This window comes from Piliocolobus tephrosceles, chromosome 11, assembly GCF_002776525.5.
Source record: "Piliocolobus tephrosceles isolate RC106 chromosome 11, ASM277652v3, whole genome shotgun sequence".
NCBI classification, from domain to species: domain Eukaryota; kingdom Metazoa; phylum Chordata; class Mammalia; order Primates; family Cercopithecidae; genus Piliocolobus; species Piliocolobus tephrosceles.
The window spans coordinates 55,432,865-55,453,693 of NC_045444.1; the positions used below are offsets into that span (position 1 = coordinate 55,432,865).

Sequence of the window (20,829 nt, forward strand, 5' to 3'; positions counted from 1 at the left end):
CAGTATCAGCAATTTCCATGATAATCAGTACATTTTATAGAATAATCATAATATAGAGAAGTTTCTTAAATTACAATCATTAGCATTCATTTTTCTTTCATTTGCTTTTTTATTTCATTTTTCACTCATTCATCCAACACTTAATGACTTCCAGGCATTATACTAAGCAAGTTAAAAAAAAACTTTTTATTTTCGGTTGTGAGAAACACTGTCTTTTAAATAAAGCCCTTGCTCTGATATATTTATGATAGTGATTTTGTAAGTGAGCTGCTTCTCATATAATCCATAAAGTGGCATTTTACAAGTAAGTCCCAGAAATAAATCTGCAAGAAGATGCAATGACAATTTAAGAATACTGTTGCCAATGGATACCTTACAATTTTCTGTTTTTAAGCTTATCTCACACTTTTGAATATAACTGCTTTTAAATGGTAAAAATGATAACACATGATTATAGAAATAAGAAAAAGTAGAACCAAAAATCATTCATACTCCGCTGTCCCAATATGAGTGTCCTCAAATAATTGATTCCTAATCTTAATACTGTAATGAACCAAAGAATGACTGCTGATTCTTTCCAAATCTGCAATGCTGGAAGAAGAAAGTGACTTCAAGGACAGGAACAACAAATCACTGAAACAGAAACCAGAGTTTTCTTTTTTTTTTTTTAAGAGACAGGGTCTCACTCTGTCACCCAGGCTGGAGTGCAGTGGTGCAATCACAGCTCACTGAGCCTTAATTCCTGGGCTCAACCAATCCTCCCATCTCAGACTCCCAACCACTGGAATTACAGGATTGAGCTACCATATCTGACCCAGAATTTATTTAATTTTTAAACCTCAAATTCCAATCCAAGTTCTCAAAATGCCTATGATAAAAATTATGCTTGCAGAAGTTGACAACTCTATAAAATTAATGCATAACATTTAAATTTCACCTTTTCAATCTGCTGAACAGCCACTGAGGCTATCCTATCAAGTAGCAAAGTACTGAGGTAATCAGTATTAGAAATAAAAGATGCAATCTCCACAACATTTACGTAATTAATTTCATCCACGAAATGCTGTAAAGTAGCAATCATTTCTTCAAGAAGTGACTCAGGAAACGTGTTTCCTCTGACAGATTTAAGTTCCTCCCATAACAGATCCAAACTGTTGCTGTGTTGTAGTCTCTGACGACCATAGTGATCTAATTTTTGAAGTAGTTTCAGTTGTTTCCCAGTAATACTATCCAAATACATGTGATCATACTGAATCCATCTTAAAACAGATGTAGCAAAATTACTCAGGTTATTTAGGTTACACTGTGGTAAAACAGCTTCAATTCGGGATATCCCCACTTCGTCCAAGTGAGGAGAAGGGAGTAGGGAAATAGCATAGACCAGAATGGACACCTCAGTTGGTATGAAACTAATTTTCAAATAACTGCAAAATAAAAAATGAAAAGAATAAAATTAATACATCAGCCACAAAACCAAAATATATATGTATTAAAATATGAATATATATAATGAGTACTACAATTAATAGGTAAGATGATGATTCAAAAAAACCTCTTTCAAACTGTTTTTCCTCTAATCTGAAGCCACAACAATCATCAACACAGAAGACTTCTGTGACCAAATGTGTGGGGGTTCTTCTAAGCAGCGGACACCAGCTGGGTGTCCAATTCAGTTCTGACACTATCTACCTGGAGACAGTGTCAGATCCCACAGGTTGGGAACTTGGTCTCTAAAACTGACCTCTCCCACAAAAACCCCAGACTCCAGTTGCAAAAGTAAGCCTCCAGAACTTCTGAGCAACTGGCTTCAAGTTGGGGTTCTCACGACCTCCTCTTTGGGTTTAATTTGCTGAAGTGGTTCACAGAACTCAGGGAAACAGCTGCTTGTGTTTACAGGTTTATTATAAAAGATATCATAAAGAATGCAGATGAAGGGACAGTAGAGTGAGGTATGTGGGAAGGGGTGCAGAGCTTCCATGCCCTCCCTGACCATGCCACCCTCCAGGAACCTCCACGTGTTCAGCTATCCGGAAGCAGTCCGAACCCACTCTTCTTGGGTTTTTATGAGCTTCATGATGTCAGCATTTCTTCCCATAGGGTGTCGGGTGGGATCTCTCAGGGGAGTGTCTTAAGACCCACGATCAGAAAGGTGGAGGGAGATTAGAGCCCTGCTTTAGGGCAGGAGAGATATTCTGTTTCTGGAGCCCTAACACACCCAACATGGTAACAAAAGACTATAGCAAGAGCTATAGAAGTTATGAACTAGTAACTAGGACGAAAGCCAATATATGTAACATCACAGGTGGGCATAATACAAGTTAATTTAAGAAGAGTTAGATAGGCCAGGCATGGTGGCTCATGCCTGTAATCCCAGCATTTTGAGAGGCTGAGGAGGGCGGATTGCCTGAGGTCAGGAGTTCGAGACCAGTCTGGCCAACATGGTGAAATGCCGTCTCTACTAAAAATACAAAAAAATTAGCCAGGCATAGTGACGTGCGCCTGTAATCCCAGCTACTCGGGAGATTGAGGCACGGGAATCTCTTGAGCCAGGGAGGTGGAGGTTGCAGTGAGCCGAGATCATGCCACTGCACTCTAGCCTGGGCGACAGAAGAAGACTCCATCTTAAAAAAAAAAAAAGAGTCAGATAAATTCAATGACAGGTCCATAAAGGATTATTCAGGAAAGCCTAAGACTTCCTGATGCCCTCCATCTCAAAAAAAAAAAAGAGAAAGAAAAAAAAAATCTTTAGGTATAGAAATAGTGGAAGGAATAAAGGAATAAAACAAGAAGACCTGTTCTGTTCTGAAGCACAGGCCAAAATTTTTTATTCAAAAATAAAACCACAGTCCCAGGGAAGCAAAAGGTCCATGTCAGAACAATGTTTCCAGTGTTGCTGAAGAAAGAACTTGGGTTCAATTTCTGATATGACCTGTAAGGCCCTGGCATACAGTGATCACCTAATAAAACTGGTTCCTTTTTTGTTTCCAATACATAGTCCAACATTTAAAACAAACGAATAAACAAACAACAACAAAAGAAATAGGACATAGTTGACCCCTTTTTCTACTTCTTTCCCAGATCCCCATGGCAAGAGTTGCACCACGGGGACAATAATTGTTTAAAAAAACAAATTAAAAAACTGGGGGCCAGGCATGGTGGCTCAAACCTTTAATTCCAGCAATTTGGGAGGCCAAGGCAGGCATAGCTTGAGCTCAGAAGTTCGAGATCAGTCTGGCCAACATAATGAAACCCCACCTCTAGTGAAAATACAGAAAATTAGCCGGGTGTGGTGGCACATGCCTGTAATCCTAGCTACTGGGGAGGCTAAGGCATGAGAATCACTTGAACCCAGGAGGAGGAGGTTGCAGTGAACCAAAATCATGCCACTGCACTCCAGCCTCGGCGACAGAGCAAGACTCCATCTCAAAAAAAAAAAAAAAAAAACTTTAGGTATAGAAGTAGTGGAAGGAATAATACAATCTAAAACAAAATTGAGGCCGGGCACAGTGGCTCACGCCTGTAATCGCAGCACTTTGGGAGGCCGAGGCAGGCGGATCACGAGGTCAGGAGATCGAGACCATCCTGGCTAATATGGTGAAACCCCATCTCTACTAAAAATACAAAAAAAAAATTAGCTGGGCGTACTGGTGGGCGCCTGTAGTCCCAGCTCCTCAGGAGGCTGAGGCAGGAGAATAGCGTGAACCGGGAGGCAGAGCTTGCAGTGAGCTGAGATCGCTCCACTGCACTCTAGCCTGGGCAACAGAATGAGACTCCGTCTCAAAAAAATAAATACATAAATTGAGTTACCTTTAAAATATTTTTTAAATTAATTAATTTTTTTCTGGAGAAAGGGTCTCACTCTGGTGCCCAGGCTAAAGGGCTAGTGACACAATATAGCTCATTGCAGCCTTGACCTCTTGGACTCAAGTACTCCTCCTGCCTCAGCCTCCCTACACACTGGGAATATAGGCACATGCCGCCACACCCAGCTAATTTTTTATTCTTTGTTGTTGAGACAGGGTCTTGCTTTATTGCCCAGGCTGGTCTTGAACTCCTGGGCTCAAACAATCCTCCCAGCTCAGCCTCCCAAAGTGCTGGAATTACAAGCATGAGCCACTATGCCTGGCAATTTAAAATATTTAAATTAGCATACTAAAATAATTGTAATATTAATATTCAGTGTTAGCAAGGGTGTACTGATACAGGCACTCTCGTTCACTATTAGTAAACTTAAAAAGTTGGTGTAACTTCCTGGAAAACAATTTAGCAGTATGGCTTTGAAAATTTTTAAAGTATTTTAATTATATCATTTGACATGGTCAATCCCTGTCTGGGAAACTAACCTAATAAACTAATATAAAATCCAGGTAAAATATATGTGTTGTTATTCATCTTTTTTTTTCTTTTAGAGGGAGTCTTACGATGTTTCCCAGGCTGATCTCCAACTCCTAGGCTCAAGTGATCCTCCTGCCTCAGTTTCCCAAACATAGCTGGGTGTAACTGAGATACAGGTGCACACCACCATGCCTTATCATAGTTTTTATATGGCTAAAATGTGAAAACAATCTAAATAATGAGGGGGAATAGTAATAAGTGAATTATGGTACAGTCAAATGATGGGTATTAACCAGCCATTATAAAAGATTTACAAAACATTCTTAATGATGTAGATGCTTATAAGGTAAAATGGCCAAAAACAAACAAACAAAACTGTATGGTCAACTAGGAAAAAAAATACATATATGTAGTATACAACAAGGAAATAAACCAAATTGTTGACAGTGGATGAATGAGTTTATGAATAATTTTTATTTTCTTCTTTATATTTTTTTCTTTTCTTTTCTTTTTTATAGATAAGGTCTCACTCTATAGCCCAGGCTGGAGTGCTGTGGCATGACCATAGTTCACTGTAACCTTGAGGTCCTGGGCTCAAGCGAGCCTCCCGCCTCAGCCTGCTAAGTAGCTAGGACTACAGGCATGAACTATTACACCCTGATAATATTTTAGTTTTTTGTAGAGACGGGGGCTTGCTATGTTGAACATGCTGGTCTTGAATTCCTGGCCTCAAATGATCCTCCTGCCTCAGTCTCTCAAATATACTTTTTTCTGTTTTCCAAAATTTTCAAAATGATTTTTATATAATATTTGGTCCAGTGCCTGACACAAGCAGGCACTTAGTACTGCATATTTCATTCTTATAACCACAAAAAATTAATACACTAGTTTATATTAAGAAATGAAAGCCTTCAAAAAGCTGCATCATTGTGGAGCTACCAATCTTGAGATACTTTTCTACAAATAAACCCCCAACAGATAAATTTCTCCAACCTCCACTTGTTTTTCTTGTGATATTTCCTCAATTTCCAAAACTTAGATACTTGTGTATATTCATAATACCACAACATACCCACCAGAACAGCTAAAATTAAAAAGTATGAGCACTGTCCTGGGTTATAGGGGAAAAAAAGTAAAAAAAAAAATCAAGTGTTGGCAAGGATTTGGAGCACCAGGAATGTGTACATTCTGTTAGTGGGAGTAGGGACTGGTATAACCCCTTTAGAAAATGTTCAGTAGCATCTACTGAAGATGAGGACATGCATACCCCATGAACCAATGATTATACTCTCTGGCACACAGAAATGAATATGTATGTTCACTAAAAAATATAAATGAATTTGTTCATAAACAGTACTGTTGATAATAACGAAAAACTGGAAAGAAATCAAATATCCATCAACAATAGAATAAATAAATAAATTTTGTTATATTCTTACAAGAGAATACTATATGACAAAAGTATACACAAATCTCATAAACTTAGTATTGAGCAAAAGAAGCCTGACACAAAATAAATCACACTGACTAGGCGCAGTGGCTCACGCCTGTAACCCCAGCACTTCGGGAGGCCAAGGCAGGCAGATTACTTGAGCGCAGGATTTCAGGACCAGCCTGGGCAACATAGCAAAACGCCATCTCTACTAAAAATACAAAAAGTAGCTGGGTGTGGTAGCACGTGACTGTAGTCCCAGCTACTCACAAGGCTGAGGCAAGAGGGTCACTTGAGTCCAGCAGGTGGAGGTTGCAGTGCGCCAAGACCACGCCACTGTACTCCAACTCTAGTCTGGGAAAACGAATGAGACCCTGTCTCAAAAAAAAGAGAAAGGAAATCATACTGAATGATTCAATTTACATAAAGTATAAAGGCAAAACCAATCTATGTAGTTACAAATAGAGATAGTTAATCTTGGAGGTGAGGACAGGGTAATGAGGAAGGCATATGTATATTTTATGTAGATTATATTTCAATAAGTTAAAAAAAAAAAAAACAGACATTATTCCAGTACATGAAAACTCTGGGTTCCTTGAGCTGTTTCACGACCTATTTACATAAGCATTTATGTAAATTATTAGTTCAAATAGAGTACATTCCTTCTAATATCTACTTGAGATTATCTGCACTGAAGTGGAAGAAGGTAATTCTGAAACATGAAGTATCTATGATTTTTATATAACAACTCCCAACTTTTAAATGTTAGTCAATAACTCAAACACTTTTGATATAATTTTAAACCACAGTGATACATAAAGGCTCTCCTTACTCAGAATTTAATAAACTTTAACATTATCATATGTGCTTCAAGTCTGTTCATAAAAGCAACAAAACATTCAAGGAAAATGAAATCTTCTTTGACGCTTCCACTCCTACTCTTATTTTTCTGTTAACATACCTAGAAGTATTCATCGGTATTGAATAATTTAATTTTTTGAAAAACACTGTGCAATGTACATTTACAGAAGCACAATTCACAATTGCAAAGATGTTAACCAACCTAAATGCCCATTGACTAATAGGTGGATAAAGAAAATGTGGTAAATATATACCATGGATATCATGGTGTATATTTAATACACCTTTAAATACACCTTTAATCAGCCATTGAAAAGAACAAAATAATGTCTTTTCAGCAACTTGGGTGGAACTGAAAGTCATTATCCTAAGTGAAATAACACAGGAGGGGAAAATAAAAAAATTGTATACTTTCACTTAGAAGTGGGAGCTAGGCTATGAGTATGCAAAGGCATACAGAGTGATATAATGGACGTTAGAGACCAGGAAAGGGAGGTTGGTAGGTGAGCTAGGGATAAAAAAACAACACATTAGGTAATACTCAGGTGATGGGTGCACTTAAAATCTCATAATTCACTGCTATACAATTAATCCGTGTAACAAAAAACCACTTGTACCCCAAAAGCTACTGAAATATTTTTTAAAAAAATAAAAACATGGGCCAGGTGCAATGGCTCATGCTTGTAATCCCAGCACCTTGGGAGACTGAGGCAGGTGAATCACTTGAGGTCAGGAGTTCAAGACAAGCCTGGCCAACATGATGAAACCTCGTCTCTACTAAAAATACAAAAATAAGCCAGGCGTGGTGCCTCATGCCTGTAATCTCAGCTACTTGGGAGGCTGACAGGAAAATTGCTTGAACCTGGGAGGCGGAGGTTGAAGTGAGCCGAGATCATGCCACTGTACTGCACCCTGGGTGACAGGGTGAGACTACATATCAAAAAAAACAAAAACAAAAATAAAAATAAATAAAAAACATAAAAATAAAATATAGAAAAAATTTTAAAAGCATGCAAAAAGAAAAAAAAAAACCCCACTGTGTAGACATAAATCATGCCTGGGCTAGTGTATAATATCTAATTTAGAACATAAAATTCATAATTGAGAGGCAGTCTATGTGAAATTCTATACTAAATATGGAAGGGGTGAAGAAACAATAAGCATCTTATCATCTTACCATCTTAATAAGAAGAAAGTTATTTTTCAAGAAAAAGATAAACTTCGTTGTAACATCCTGATATGCTAAATTCTCATCTGATAATATGTCATTTCATATTACTCAATTTAAAACCTTTTTAACCATAATGGCATATCACTTTATTATAATAAAAATCGTGTTCACCTATATGCTTGGTCTTTCAGAAATCACAGTAAGAAATCAGGCCAGGCGCAGTGGCTCACGCCTGTAATCCCAGCACTTTGGGAGGCCGAGGCGGGTGGATCATGAGGTCAGAAGATTGAGACCATCCTGGCTAACACGGTGAAACCCTGTCTCTACTAAAAAAAATACAAAAAATCAGCTGGGCATGTTGGCAGGCGCCTGTAGTCCCAGTTACTTCAGGAAGCTGAGGCAGGAGAATGGCGTGAACCCGGGAGGCAGAGCTTGCAGTGAGCTGCGATCGTGCCACTGCACTCCAGCCTGGGCAACAAAGCAAGACTCCATCTCAAAAAAAAAAGAAATCACAGTAAGAAATCAAACTAGTTGGGCACGCTGGTTCAAGCCTGTAAAACCATCTTTCAGGAGGCTGAGGTGGTAGGATTGCTTGAGCCCATGAGTTTGAAGATGTAGTAAGCTATGATCATGCCACTGCACTCCAGCTTGGGCAAAAAAGTGAGACCCCTATCTCTACAGAAAAAAAAAAAAATTTGCCAAGTGTGGTAGCACTACTACTTGGGAGGCTAAGGCCGGAAGATCACTTCAGCCTAGGACTTCGAGGCTACAGCAAGTTACGATTGGCTGCAGTGAGCTATGATTGTACCACTGCACTCCAGCCCAGGGGACAGAGTGAGACCCTGTCTCAAACCAAAAAAAAAAAAAAAAAAAAAAGCTATTATCTGTAGAAAATAAGGTGATTTTAAATTATAAAGGGAAAATTCTATATGAAAACACTTTTTCGCCAGGCACAGTGGCTCACATCTGTAATCCCAACACTTTGGGAGGCTGAGGCAGGTGGATCACCTGAGGTCAGAAGCGAGACCAGCCTGACCAATACAGTGAAATCCCGTCTCTACTAAAATTACAAAAATTAGCCCCGTGTGGTGGCATGTGCCTGTATTCCCAGCTACTCGGGAGGCTGAGGCAGGAGAATCGCTTGAACCGAGGAGGCAGAGGTTGCAGTGAGCTGAGATCGCTCCACTGTACTCCAGCCTGGGCAACAGAGCGAGACTCTGTCTCAAAAAAAAGAAAAGAAAACACTTTTTCACCAACATCACCATTATATCTTATTCTCAAAAATTTAATAAGCCTTAAAATAGGCATGCATGCAAGACTGAAAGGCCCTAAATACGAATGCTCCCAAATGGAGTTGAACTTTTGTCAGCAGTCCCAATCTCTTCATGGTGGCTCCATTTTGCAGGAAAGGAGAATGGCTTTGCTATTCATCAGTCTACTGACATTCCTCTCCTAGGGAACTCATCACCCTGCTGGCCTCATTTCCATTTCAAAATATACCCAGCATGAGCATTGGCAGAATGGCTGCGAGGGAGATAAAGTGTCTTAACATTTTTACTAATAAGCTTCACTATTTTGCCTCCATAACTTCTAGCACTGCTGTACATAGTTAAACAAAACAAATATTGTGGCTAGAAAATGAAACACTAAACAAAATTTCTATTTTAATCTTACCTAAGCAGTAATTCTCTAAGTTTTGCAGAAAACTCCTTCCTCTGGAAATGCAGAAAAGTCAGTGCTTGAGTTATCTTCAACAACTCTAATGGTTTATAGCTATCCAAATGTTTATGCAGAACTGAAGTAACTCTAAAAAGGATTGATAGAGCATATATTATAACCAGTTCATTCATTCATTACACATTTACTGTGGCGCTTTCACGCCAGACACTTTGCTATGTGCTGGAGAAACAGCAATGAATGAGACGAGATTTTCTATTCTGGAAGAAATGTCTCAAGATGGCTCTAGAAATGTAAACAAACTAAAACAGAATGAAGAAAAGGGATGAATTAAGTGTGAATGAAATAATATTCAATTATCAATAGTACAAGAAGAGGAAAGCATAGTTTTTCTTCCTCAATTTCACAGAGGATCAAATTCCACATCCTCCCCATAACAAAATCTTTACCAAGAGTTACCAATAATTAGCAAGGCTAATTTAATTTTCTTCCTTAAATCCACTGGCCCTCAAATGAAGATGCTGAAAAGCAAAGGGAAATCCTAAAAGGGAGTAAGTTGGGAAAAAATGGGACATAAGAAATATTAAAATAAAGGAACATATAATAGGTCACAAAAAATTAAGCATATACAATTAAGCACATATAAAAATATAAGTAAATATTTTTTCTTCTGAAATCTCAAGTTACCAAAAAGCCAACAAATGGCAGTATGACTTCAAGGTAACATTGTGGTATGAGACAATCCAAGTTCATATAGAATTGACTGTGCTGCAGAAACTTTCCTTTTGAAAATTACAGACTTGGTGGTAATTTTGGGAGAACTGCTTGAGCCCAGGAGTTCAAGACCAGACTGGGCAAAATAGTAAGACCCTATCTCTACAAAAAATTTTTAAAATAAGAAAGAAAGAAAAATAAGAAAAGAAAAAAATAAAAGGAGGATCTTTATGGTCTCTATTTTACAAGGTTATGATGCTCTGCTTGAGTGTAATAGCATAAATAAAATGAAAAATGCTATAAACAATTGTCATTTCTACTTTGAAAAACAAACCAGCACTTTGCGAGGCTAAGGCAGATGAATTCCTTGAGCCCAGGAGCTGGAGACCAGCCTGGGTAACATGGCAAAACACCATCTCTACAAAAAATACAAAAATTAGCAGGACATGGCGACGCGTGCCTGTAGTCCCAGCTATTCAGGAGGCTGAGATGGGAGGATCAACTGAGCCTGGGAAGTGAAGGGTGCAGTGAGTTGTGATGGCACCACTGCACTCTAGCCTCGGCAACAGTCATACCCTGTCTCAAAAAAAAAAAAAAAAAAAAAGGCCAGGCACTGTGGCTCAGCACTTTGGGATGCTGAAGTAAGTGGATCACTCGAGGTCAGGAGCTCCATACCAGCATGGAGGGCTGGGTGCGGTGGTTCTCACCGCCGTAATCCCAGCACTTTGGGAGGTTGAGGTGGGTGGATTACTTGAGGTCAGGAGCTCGAGACCAACCTGGCCAACACGGTGAAACCCCGCTTCTACTAAAAATACAAAACTTAGCCAGGCGTGGTGGCAGACGCCTATAATCCTGGCTACTCGGGAGGCTGAGATAGGTGAACTGCTTGAACCTGGGGCAGAGGTTGCAGTGAACCGATATGGCACCACTGCACTTAAGCCTGGGGGACAGAGCAAGACTCTGTCTCAAAAATAAATAAATAAAATTAGCTGGGCATGGTGGTGGGTACCTGTAGTCCCAGCTACTTAGCAGGCTGAGGCAGGAGAATCTCTTGAACCAGGGAGGTGGAGGATGCAGTGAGCAGAGACAGTGCCACAGCACTCCAGCCTAGGGAACACAGTGAGACTCTGTCTCAAAAAAAAAAAAGAAAAAGAAAAACAAAGTAGAACATAAACAGTGCCTTAAGTGTTAATTCCTTATTTCTTCAAAACAACAGGTAGATTAAAGAAAACCATTTTTCCTCAGAAAAAAATAGGTGCTTATGAATAACAAACTTAACATCATAAATTTCAGAAAAGATACCTTTTAATCAGATGTGAATTTCTGCTTTCCATATCTTCCATTGCTCTCAACACTGCCAGGGCTTGCTCACCAGTTAGGTCCTCTGACATCAATAACAAAGTTGATTTAAGTCTAGAAGCAAAAAAAAAAACAAAAAGTTTTTGGTTGAAAAACTGAAAATTAGCTTGCAATTTTTTTTTGTTTTAAAATAACAGTTCTTGAGTAACAAATAGGAAAAAAAAGAATATAAACAAAAACTGAATCCAATATATAACCCCGGTGTTCTCCCCACATTACTCGAATATAAAATAGTACTGAATAAAGAAAAATATATTGTCTTCTTCAATGAAATTCAGGCCTCAGTATAATCCAATCTTAAACTGTTTGAAAAATAAAGGTAAAGATCTTTTAAGATTTTCAAATAATACAAGGTTATAATGGTTATAAAATACTATGAATCAGTGAAATTATTCAATACGAGAGAGCTAAGAAATGAACAACTGATATTCTGACAATTTCCCAAATGTTTTAAAACTGAATAGGAATCATCTAGGAGTCAATAAACCTGCATATTATCAGAAATCTCATATACTAAGCACTTGATGTAACAGTATAAACTGAAAATTAACAAAGCTGGTCCATTTTGACTATGATTAGTTGTCAGTTGAACTATCCAAAGTAGTGCGGTAATGTTAAGTATCATGATACAGGTATCTTTTAGAATCATTTAGAAAGCAAGCTCAAAACGTGGCATCTGAGGATAGGATAAACTAATTGCCTATTCACACTGGATAACTCCATGCCATCCTTTCCACCAACCTTTTCAAACATTTCAAAACCAGTTTCTCCACAGATTTTTCCCAACCACTTCAGTCTATATTTTTCTCTCACTTCTGTCTGCTCACAGCACTATCCATATCACTAATTTTATTGTTTTTTCATAAACTATGTTGTTACGCTATTTCCATATTTCAATTATATCTATCCTCTCAATTGCAATGTAAATTCCTTGAAGACAGAGACTCAGTTAAATCCAACTTTTGTACTGCTTTAGCACTGAGATTTTAATAGTACTTGGTGACAAAAAATGGTTCCAATAAAGTTTGTTTGTATGTGTGTGTGTTTGTTTGTTTTGAGATGGAGTCTCACTCTGTTGCCCAGGCTGGAGTGCAGGGGCATGATCTCAGCTCTCTGCAACCTCTGTCTCCCAGGTCCAAGTGATTCTCCTGCCTCAGCCTCCCAAGAAGTTGGGATTACAGATGCCCGCCATTGCACCTGCCATCACTCCCGGCTAATTATTTTTTGTATTTTTTTTGTTTGTCTTTTGAGATGGAGTTTTGCTCTTGTTGCTCAGGCTGGAGTGCAATAGCGCAATCTTGGCTTACTGCAACCTCAGCCTCCCAGGTTCAAGCGATTCTCCTGCCTCAGCCTCCCAAGTAGCTGAGAATACAGGTGCCCACCACCACGCCCAGCTAATTTTTTGTATTTTTAGTAGAAACAGGTTTTCACCATGTTGGCCAGGCTGGTCTCAAACTCCTGGACTCAAGTGATCCAACTGACTCAGCCTCCCAAGGGGCTGGGATAACAGGCGTGAGCCACCATGCCTAGCCCTTTTTTTTTTTCGTATTTTTAGTAGAGTTGGAGTTTCACCATGTTGGCCAGGCTGGTCGCAAACTCCTGACCTCAAGTGATCTGCCGTCACTGGCCTCCCAAAGTGTTGGGATTACAGGTGTGAGCTACCACACTGGGCCCCAATAATTTTTAATAATCACCTTGTTTCCATCTTGATATAGTCTTAAGATATGCTCTTAAATTTTTTCATATAATTCAAAGTACTCTTTTTTTTTTTTTTTTGAGTCAGAGTTTCACTCTTGTTGCCCAGGCTGGAGTGTAATGGCGCGATCTTGGCTCACTGCAACCTCCGCCTCCCGGGTTCAAACGATTCTCTTGCCTCAGCCTCCCAAGTAGCTGGGACTACAGGTGCCCGCCATCATGCCCAGCTAATCTTGTATTTTTAGTATAGACGGGGTTCCTCCATGTTGGTCAGGGTGATCTCGAACTCCCCACCTCAGGTGATTCACCTGCCTCGGCCTCCCAGAAGTGCTGGGATTACAGGCGTGATCCACTGCACTCAGTCACAAAGTACTCTTAAAAAATAAAACTTTCTCCGTAAAGTTTTTCCTAACAGAGTAATGACTCCCCTATTATGCAACTCTTGGAACCCCTGCTTAAGTAAATCTACTAATCATACTATGTGTTAGGATTATTATATAAAATTCTTTTTTTTTTTGAGACAAGGTTTCATTCTGTGCCCAGGCTGGAATTCAATGGAGTGATCTCAGTTCACTGCAGCCTCAGCCTCCTTGGGCTCAGGTGATCCTCACGAGTAGCTGTGACTCTAGGTACGCACTGCCACATCCGGCTAATTTTGTATTTTTTTGTAAAGACAAGCTTTCACCATCTTGCCTAGGCTGGTCTCAAATTCCTGGGATCCAGGGATCCACCTGCCTCAGCCTCCCAAAGTGATGGGATTAAAGGTGTGCAACACTGTGCCCAGCTTGTAATTCTAAATAATTCATACAATTATGCTGGGTGGGGGAAGTTTATGTCTACTATAAATCCAGTCACATGGCCTACGAAGAGAGAATCTTATCTATTAACCATACTTGTATGTTAATTTAATATTTGCTCATCATTATATTTCAAATATTACTACCTACATCAATATCTAGCAAAACTGGAAATTCCTAAATGAGAGGCGCCACATAAAATTTGCTCAAACCTGACATGGAGACATATGCCGAGCGCATAATAAATGCTTTGATGACTATTGTGATGAAGACAACAAAGCATAAAATGGTACTCTGCTATGACTACTATAATTCTAAATATTCCACAGACTTACACTGGGTGGGGGAGTCATGTGTGTAAATCCAAGTCACGTAGCATAGAAAAGGAGAATAAAAACACATGGCGTTTCCCCTCATTTTTTTTCATGTTGGCCCAGTATCAGAGGTTTACCTTTTAGAACATAGCAATAGACTAAGAGTTTGAGATGTAAATTAGAATAATCAGAAAAAGAATTAAGGAGCAGAGCATAAGAGATTATTTTCCCTTCCACAACCTAATGGGGTGATATTTGTACCTCCCAGAGCTACAGGGAGACATAAGCTTGAGGCTCCACATATTCACAACAAAAAAAGTAATGCATTTTAAACTGAACTTACTGTTTCTTTTCTTCAGGTCCTGCAATGGGTCCCAATGTTACAAACAATTTTACAAAGCTAGCAGGATGATTACACAGAGGAATCATTTCAGTTAGCTTCTTTTTAGCCATCATAATAAATTCAAAACTATTAAACTGTAGAAACTTGTATAGCCTAAATATTTTACTGATGGAATCCAAATCAAGTTGGTCCACATTACTTAAAAATACGTTATTACACTTTTCTAATAGTGGTTGATAACAATATTTAATATTTCGAAGAAACCGTGCTATTCTTATTGCAACATTGACCTCAGAAGAATCTATGGTGTCAAAAAGAAGTTCTGTTTTGTTCACCAGTTGTTGTTGAAAATGTCGTGATATTAAAGAAGATATGTTGACCATCAAGACAGACAAGGAACTGAAAAAGAAAACAGATGCAAAGATTTTTACATCAATTAAAAATGATCTTTTTTTTTTTAGTAGAAACAGAGTCTTGCTATGTTGCCAGGGTTGGTCTCAAACTCCTGGGCTTAAGCAATCCTCCCACCTCAGCCTCCCAAAGTGCTGGGATTACAGGCATGAGCCACTGCACCCAGCCAAGAATAACCAACTCTAAAACTAAACAATTAGATATGGAAAGGAAGTGGTAAGAATATTATGAGTTTTATGCCATAAAATTTTTCTTTTAAATGCTAGTGGGACTTGAATTCAGATTTCTTAGTAATCAAATCCTTTCAGACAAAAGGCATGGGAGTAATATTTTTCATGGAGAGCATCAAATGCCTTGTTTTATAGCAAAAACTACTTTGGTGGAAAATATTTTAGTGAAACTTACTCAGAAATCACTCTGGACCAGGCCAGGCACAGTGGCTAACGCCTATAATCCTAGCACTTTGGGAGGCTGAGGTGGGCGGATCATGAGGCCAGGAGATCAAGACCATCCTGGCTAACATGGTGAAACCCTGTTTCTACTAAAACTACAAAAAATTAACCAGGCATAGTGGCGGGCGCCTGTAGTCCCAGCTACTCGGGAGGCTGAGGCAGAAGAATCGCTTGAACCCGAAAGGCAGAGGTTGCAGTGAGCGGAGATTGTGCCACTGCACTCCTGTCTGGGCGACAAAGCGAGACTCAGTCTCAAAAAAAAAAAAAAAAAAAGAAATCACTTTAGACCAACAACCCCTGAATGCAACATTAAAAGTTTCATTTCTTTTTTTTTAGAAGTAGACATTTTATTATTCCTTTCTCTGTGTGTCTATAATTTGCTAATAAAAACTTGGAAAATTTTTCTCACTAGTGAATAATTTCATATTTTTAAATACTTTATGCTTAATTGATATTAATATACAACAGCAAGACAGTACTGAACATGGGATGGCATTCAACATTTCTTCACTCAATAAGCACTTGAGCATAAATCACCTTTCTAGACACTGTGGAAGACATCGAAATTACTAAGTTGTGGTCCCTGTTTTCAAAAGACTATTCTTACATAATATAAAAATCAGAAAACTATAAGAATACACCTTTAATGAAAAGTATGCAAAACAGAAAAGACATAAGACAAACATTTAGGGATGATAATTAGAAAACAATTTACAAAAAAGACAAAAATATAATAGAAAATAATCTTACCCATTAGGATAGTGAGACTTGCTATTTTTTGTTTCCAAATTTCTCTAATCTTTTTAATAAAGTTAATTAATATTTTTAAAAATCTCCAGTTGTACAATATTTTGGCTTCTCCAGTTACAATGTTTAATATCAAGATTAATTAGCATTAATTATTAACCTAACATTGCTATTCAATTTAACCATCAATTCCCCAAAATGATTTTTTTTTAATATACGAAGTCTCACACTGTCACCACACTGGAGTGCAGTGGCGCAATCTTGGCTAACTGCGAACTCCGAATCCCTGGTTCAATCGATACTTCTGCCTCAGCCTCCTGAGTAGCTGGGATTACAGGCACGTGCCACCACGCACAGCTAATTTTTGTATTTTTAGTAGAGATGGGGTTTCGCCATGTTGGCCAGGATGGTCTCAAACTCCTGACCTCGTGATCTGCCCGCCTCGGCCTCCCAAAGTGCTGCAATTACAGGCATAAGCCACCACACCCAGCCCAAAATGATTTTTTTTTAATGTGTAGCTTCTCAAAGTAGTCTATAAGAGTTTTTAGGGCCGGGCGCGGTGGCTCAAGCCTGTAATCCCAGCACTTTGGGAGGCCGAGACGGGCGGATCACGAGGTCAGGAGATCGAGACCACACTGGCTAACACGGTGAAACCCCATCTCTACTAAAAACTACAAAAAAAAAAAAAAACTAGCCGGGCGAGGTGGCGGCGCCTGTAATCCCAGCTACCCGGGAGGCTGAGGCAGGAGAATGGCGTGAACCCGGGAGGCGGAGCTTGCAGTGAGCTGAGATCAGGCCACAGCACTCCAGCCTGGGTGACAGAGCGAGACTCCGTCTCAAAAAAAAAAAAATAGTTTTTAAACAACAAGCTAAAATAATCACTATACCATGATTTTTTTTTTTTTTTTTTTGAGACAGCGTATCATTGTGTCACCTAGGCTGAAGTACAGTGGTATGATCACAGCTCACTGCAGCCTCGATCTCCCAGGCTCAAGCAATCCTCCTGCCTCAGCTCCCAAGTAGCTAGGACTACAGGCATGCACCACCATGCCCTCCTAATTTTTTGTTTTTTGTAGAGACAGAGTCTTCACTACGTTGCCCAGCTTGGTTTTGAACCCCTGGCTGCCGGTGATGCTCCTGTCTCAGCCTCCTAAAGTGCTGGGATTATAGGCATGAGCCACATCACCCAGCCCCACAATTGTTTAAAAGGAGCAAAAGTTGGCTGGGCGTGGTGGCTCACACCTGTAATCCCAGCATTTTGGGAGGCCAAGGCAGGTGGATCACCTGAGGTCAGGAGTTCAAGACCAGTCTGGCCAACATGGTGAAACACTGTCTCTACTAAAAAAATACATAAAATTAGCTGGGCATGGTGGTGGGTGTCTGTAATTCCAGCTACTGGGGAGGCTGAGGCAGGAGAATCTCTTGAATCCAGGAGGCAGAGGTTGCAATGAGCCGAGATTGCACCACGGCACTCCAGCCTGGGCAACAGAGGGCGACTCTGTCTCAAAAAAAAAGAGCAAAAAACTTAAACAAATGCTTCATGAAAGAAAGATATACTAATGGCCATAAGCACATGAAAAAATGTTCAACATCATTAACAGGAAATCACGCACTAAAACCACAATGAAATACCACTACACACTCAGTATAATGGCTAAGACTGACAACGTAAATGTTGGCCAGACTATGTAGCAACTAAAACTCATATATTGATGGTAGGAATGCAAAATATTATGACTACTGGAAAAATTATGTGGCAAGTTCTTAAAATCATACATATATCCTAGGACCCAGCAATTCCATTCCTAGGTAGCTATGCAAAAGAAATAAATATGTATCTCTACAAAAAGATTTGTATTAGGATATTCATTGCAGTTTTATTCACAATAATCAAAAATGAGAAACAGCCCACAAGTCCACCAACAGATAAATAAACTGTGGTATACTTATGCAATGGGACACTACTCAGTAATAAAAGTAAATAAACTACTGATACATGCAACAACATGGATAAATCTTAAAACATAATGCTAAGTAAAAGAAGCTAGACAGAAAATAGTGTAAACTGTATGATCCTATTAAATGAAGTTCTGGAATGGGCAGAACTTGGGTAGGGTGATAGAAATTAGAACATTGGGCCGGGCACGGTGGCTCACGCCTGTAATCCCAGCACTTTGGGAGACTGAGGCAGGCAGATCACCTGAGGTCAGGAGTTCAAGAACAGCCTGGCCAACATGGTGAAACCCGGTTTCTACCAATAACACAAAAATTAGCCGGGCGTGGTGGCACACGCCTATAATCCCAGCTACTCGGGAGGCTGAGGCTAGGGAATCGCTTGAATCCGCTAGGTGGAGACTGCAGTGAGCTGAGATCATGCCACTGCACTCCAGCCTGGGTGACAAGAACAAAACTCCATCTCAAAAAAATAAAAAATTAGCCAGGCATGGTGGCACACACCTGAAGTCCCAGCTACCTGAGAGGCTGAGGCAGGAGAATCGCTTGAACCCAGGAGGCGGAGGTTGCAGTGAGTCAGGATTGAACCACTGCATTCCAACCTGGACACCAGAACAAGATTCCATCTCAAAAAAAGATAAAAAAAAAAAAAGAAATTAGAACACTAGTTGCTGACATGGTAGGGGGATAGGATTGACTGAGAAGGAACATGAGGAAACTTTCTTAGGTGATGGAACTATTTCCCTATGTTAATATAGGTATATATTTGACACAACTGATGGAACTGTACCTTTAAGATTTGTAATTTCACATATTAATAACTTAAGCCTCAATTTAAAAAAATAGTAATCTTCCTGCATAATTAGTGTGTTTATCCAGAAGTAGCTTAAATCAAAAAATGTTTGTGATTGAAAAAATAAAACCACCCTCAGGTGAGAAACTTAGATAGCCAGGGGGTAGCACATACATATATATATATATATATATATATATTGGACAGAGTCTTGCTCTTGTCACCCAGGCTAGAGTGCAATGGCATGATTTTGGCTTACTGAAACTTCTGCCTCTTGGGTTTAAGCAATTCTCCTGCCTCAGCCTCCCGAGTAGCTGGGATTACAGGCACTCACCACCACGCCTAGCAGATTTTTGTATTTTTAGTAGAGATGGGGTTTCACCATGTTGGCCAGGCTGGTCTCTAACTCCGGACCTCAGGTGATCCACTCGCCTCAGCCTCCCAAAGTGCTGGGATTACAGGCTTGAGCCACCACACCCAGCCACATAAGTGTATTAAAAAAAAAAAAAAAAAGGCAGGGGGCTGGGCATGATGGCTCATGCCTATAATCCCAGAACTCTGGGAGGCCAAGGTGAGTGGATCACTTGTGGTCAGGATTTTGAGACCAGCCTGGCCAACATGGCGAAACCCCATCTCCACTAAAAACACAAAAATTAGCTAGGCGTGGTGGTGGGTGCCTGTAATCCCAGCTACTCGGGAGGCTGAGGCAGGAAAATCGCTTGAACCCAGAAGGCAGAGGTTCCATCATTGCACTCCAGTCAGGGCAACAGAGGGAGACTCCATCTCAATAGAAAAAAAAAAAAAAAAAGCAGGGAGGTAGGGTGGAGTGGGGCAAAGAAAGCAGGAAATCACTATAATTTAATTTTACCAAAGCGCTAATCACTTTGTAAATATGGTAGAAAAAGCTGTATCTGAAATGCCAAAGACAGTCAGTACTGGATTATGAAGGTGAGCACTGACAGTAAGTAATCTTACGTTAAAAACAAAACAAACCCACAAACCACTGGTATGAAAACCAGAGAAACTCCTCAAATGTTACTTTCAAATTAATAGTTCCTTGATATTCAGGAAATGCAGTTATTAACTCTCCTTTATGAAACTGAAAAGAAAGTATTCCCAGATGGAAAGAATAAGAAAGACATAATTATATGTAAAATTTGTGCATTTATTAATTTATTATAAATTATTATTATTTTTTAATTCCTGGGTTTTTTTGCTTTTTTTTTTTTGGTGGTGGTGGTGGTGTTTTGAGACCATCTTGCTCTATTGCCCAGGCTGGAGTGCAGTGGCACAATCTCAGCTCATTGCAACCTCTACCTCCCCTCCCAGGTTCAAGCAATTCTTGTGCCTCAGTCTCCCGAGTAGCTGGGATTACAGGTGCCTGCCACCATGCCCAGCTAATTTTTTTATTTTTTGTAGAGATAGGGTTTTCGCCATGTTGGCCAGGCTGGTCTCGAACTCCTGACATCAAGTGATCCACCCACCTGGGCCTCCCAAAGTGCTGGGATTAGAGGTGTGAGCCACCACGCCTGGCCAGTGAATTCATACATAATTTAAGTACTTATTGGGTTTACTTTATGATATAATAATAATATCTACTATCCAATACTGAGAAACTTCTATGTTCTAGATACTTATTCAGAGACCATTTTCAGTGGGTTTCTGACTGCCTTTGTTCAGAACTATCTTTTCAAGGATGTTTGTGTAGCAAACAGCCTAGGAGAATAGAGACAATGTCTTCTGTTGGAACAGAGTAGGCATGCTTTATTACAAAA

At 39.6% G+C, this 20,829-nt stretch overlaps 1 protein-coding gene across 6 annotated transcripts in view; it reads right to left on the bottom strand.

Annotated features, from left to right (window-relative positions):
- The window catches only part of FASTKD1 (FAST kinase domains 1), a 69,516-nt gene that overhangs the window by 36,261 nt on the left and 12,426 nt on the right, over nt 1-20,829 (bottom strand). For 5 of the 6 annotated variants that reach the window (XM_023189685.1, XM_023189686.1, XM_023189687.1 and 2 more), the window contains 4 exons: nt 14,699-15,097; nt 11,493-11,603; nt 9,474-9,605; nt 938-1,424 (listed from right to left, as the gene is read on the bottom strand). In XM_023189685.1, the coding sequence (XP_023045453.1) occupies nt 938-1,424; nt 9,474-9,605; nt 11,493-11,603; nt 14,699-15,097 (1,129 nt within the window). The remainder of the gene's footprint in view (nt 1-937; nt 1,425-9,473; nt 9,606-11,492; nt 11,604-14,698; nt 15,098-20,829) is intronic. The other variant, XM_023189689.1, reaches the window with a different exon arrangement.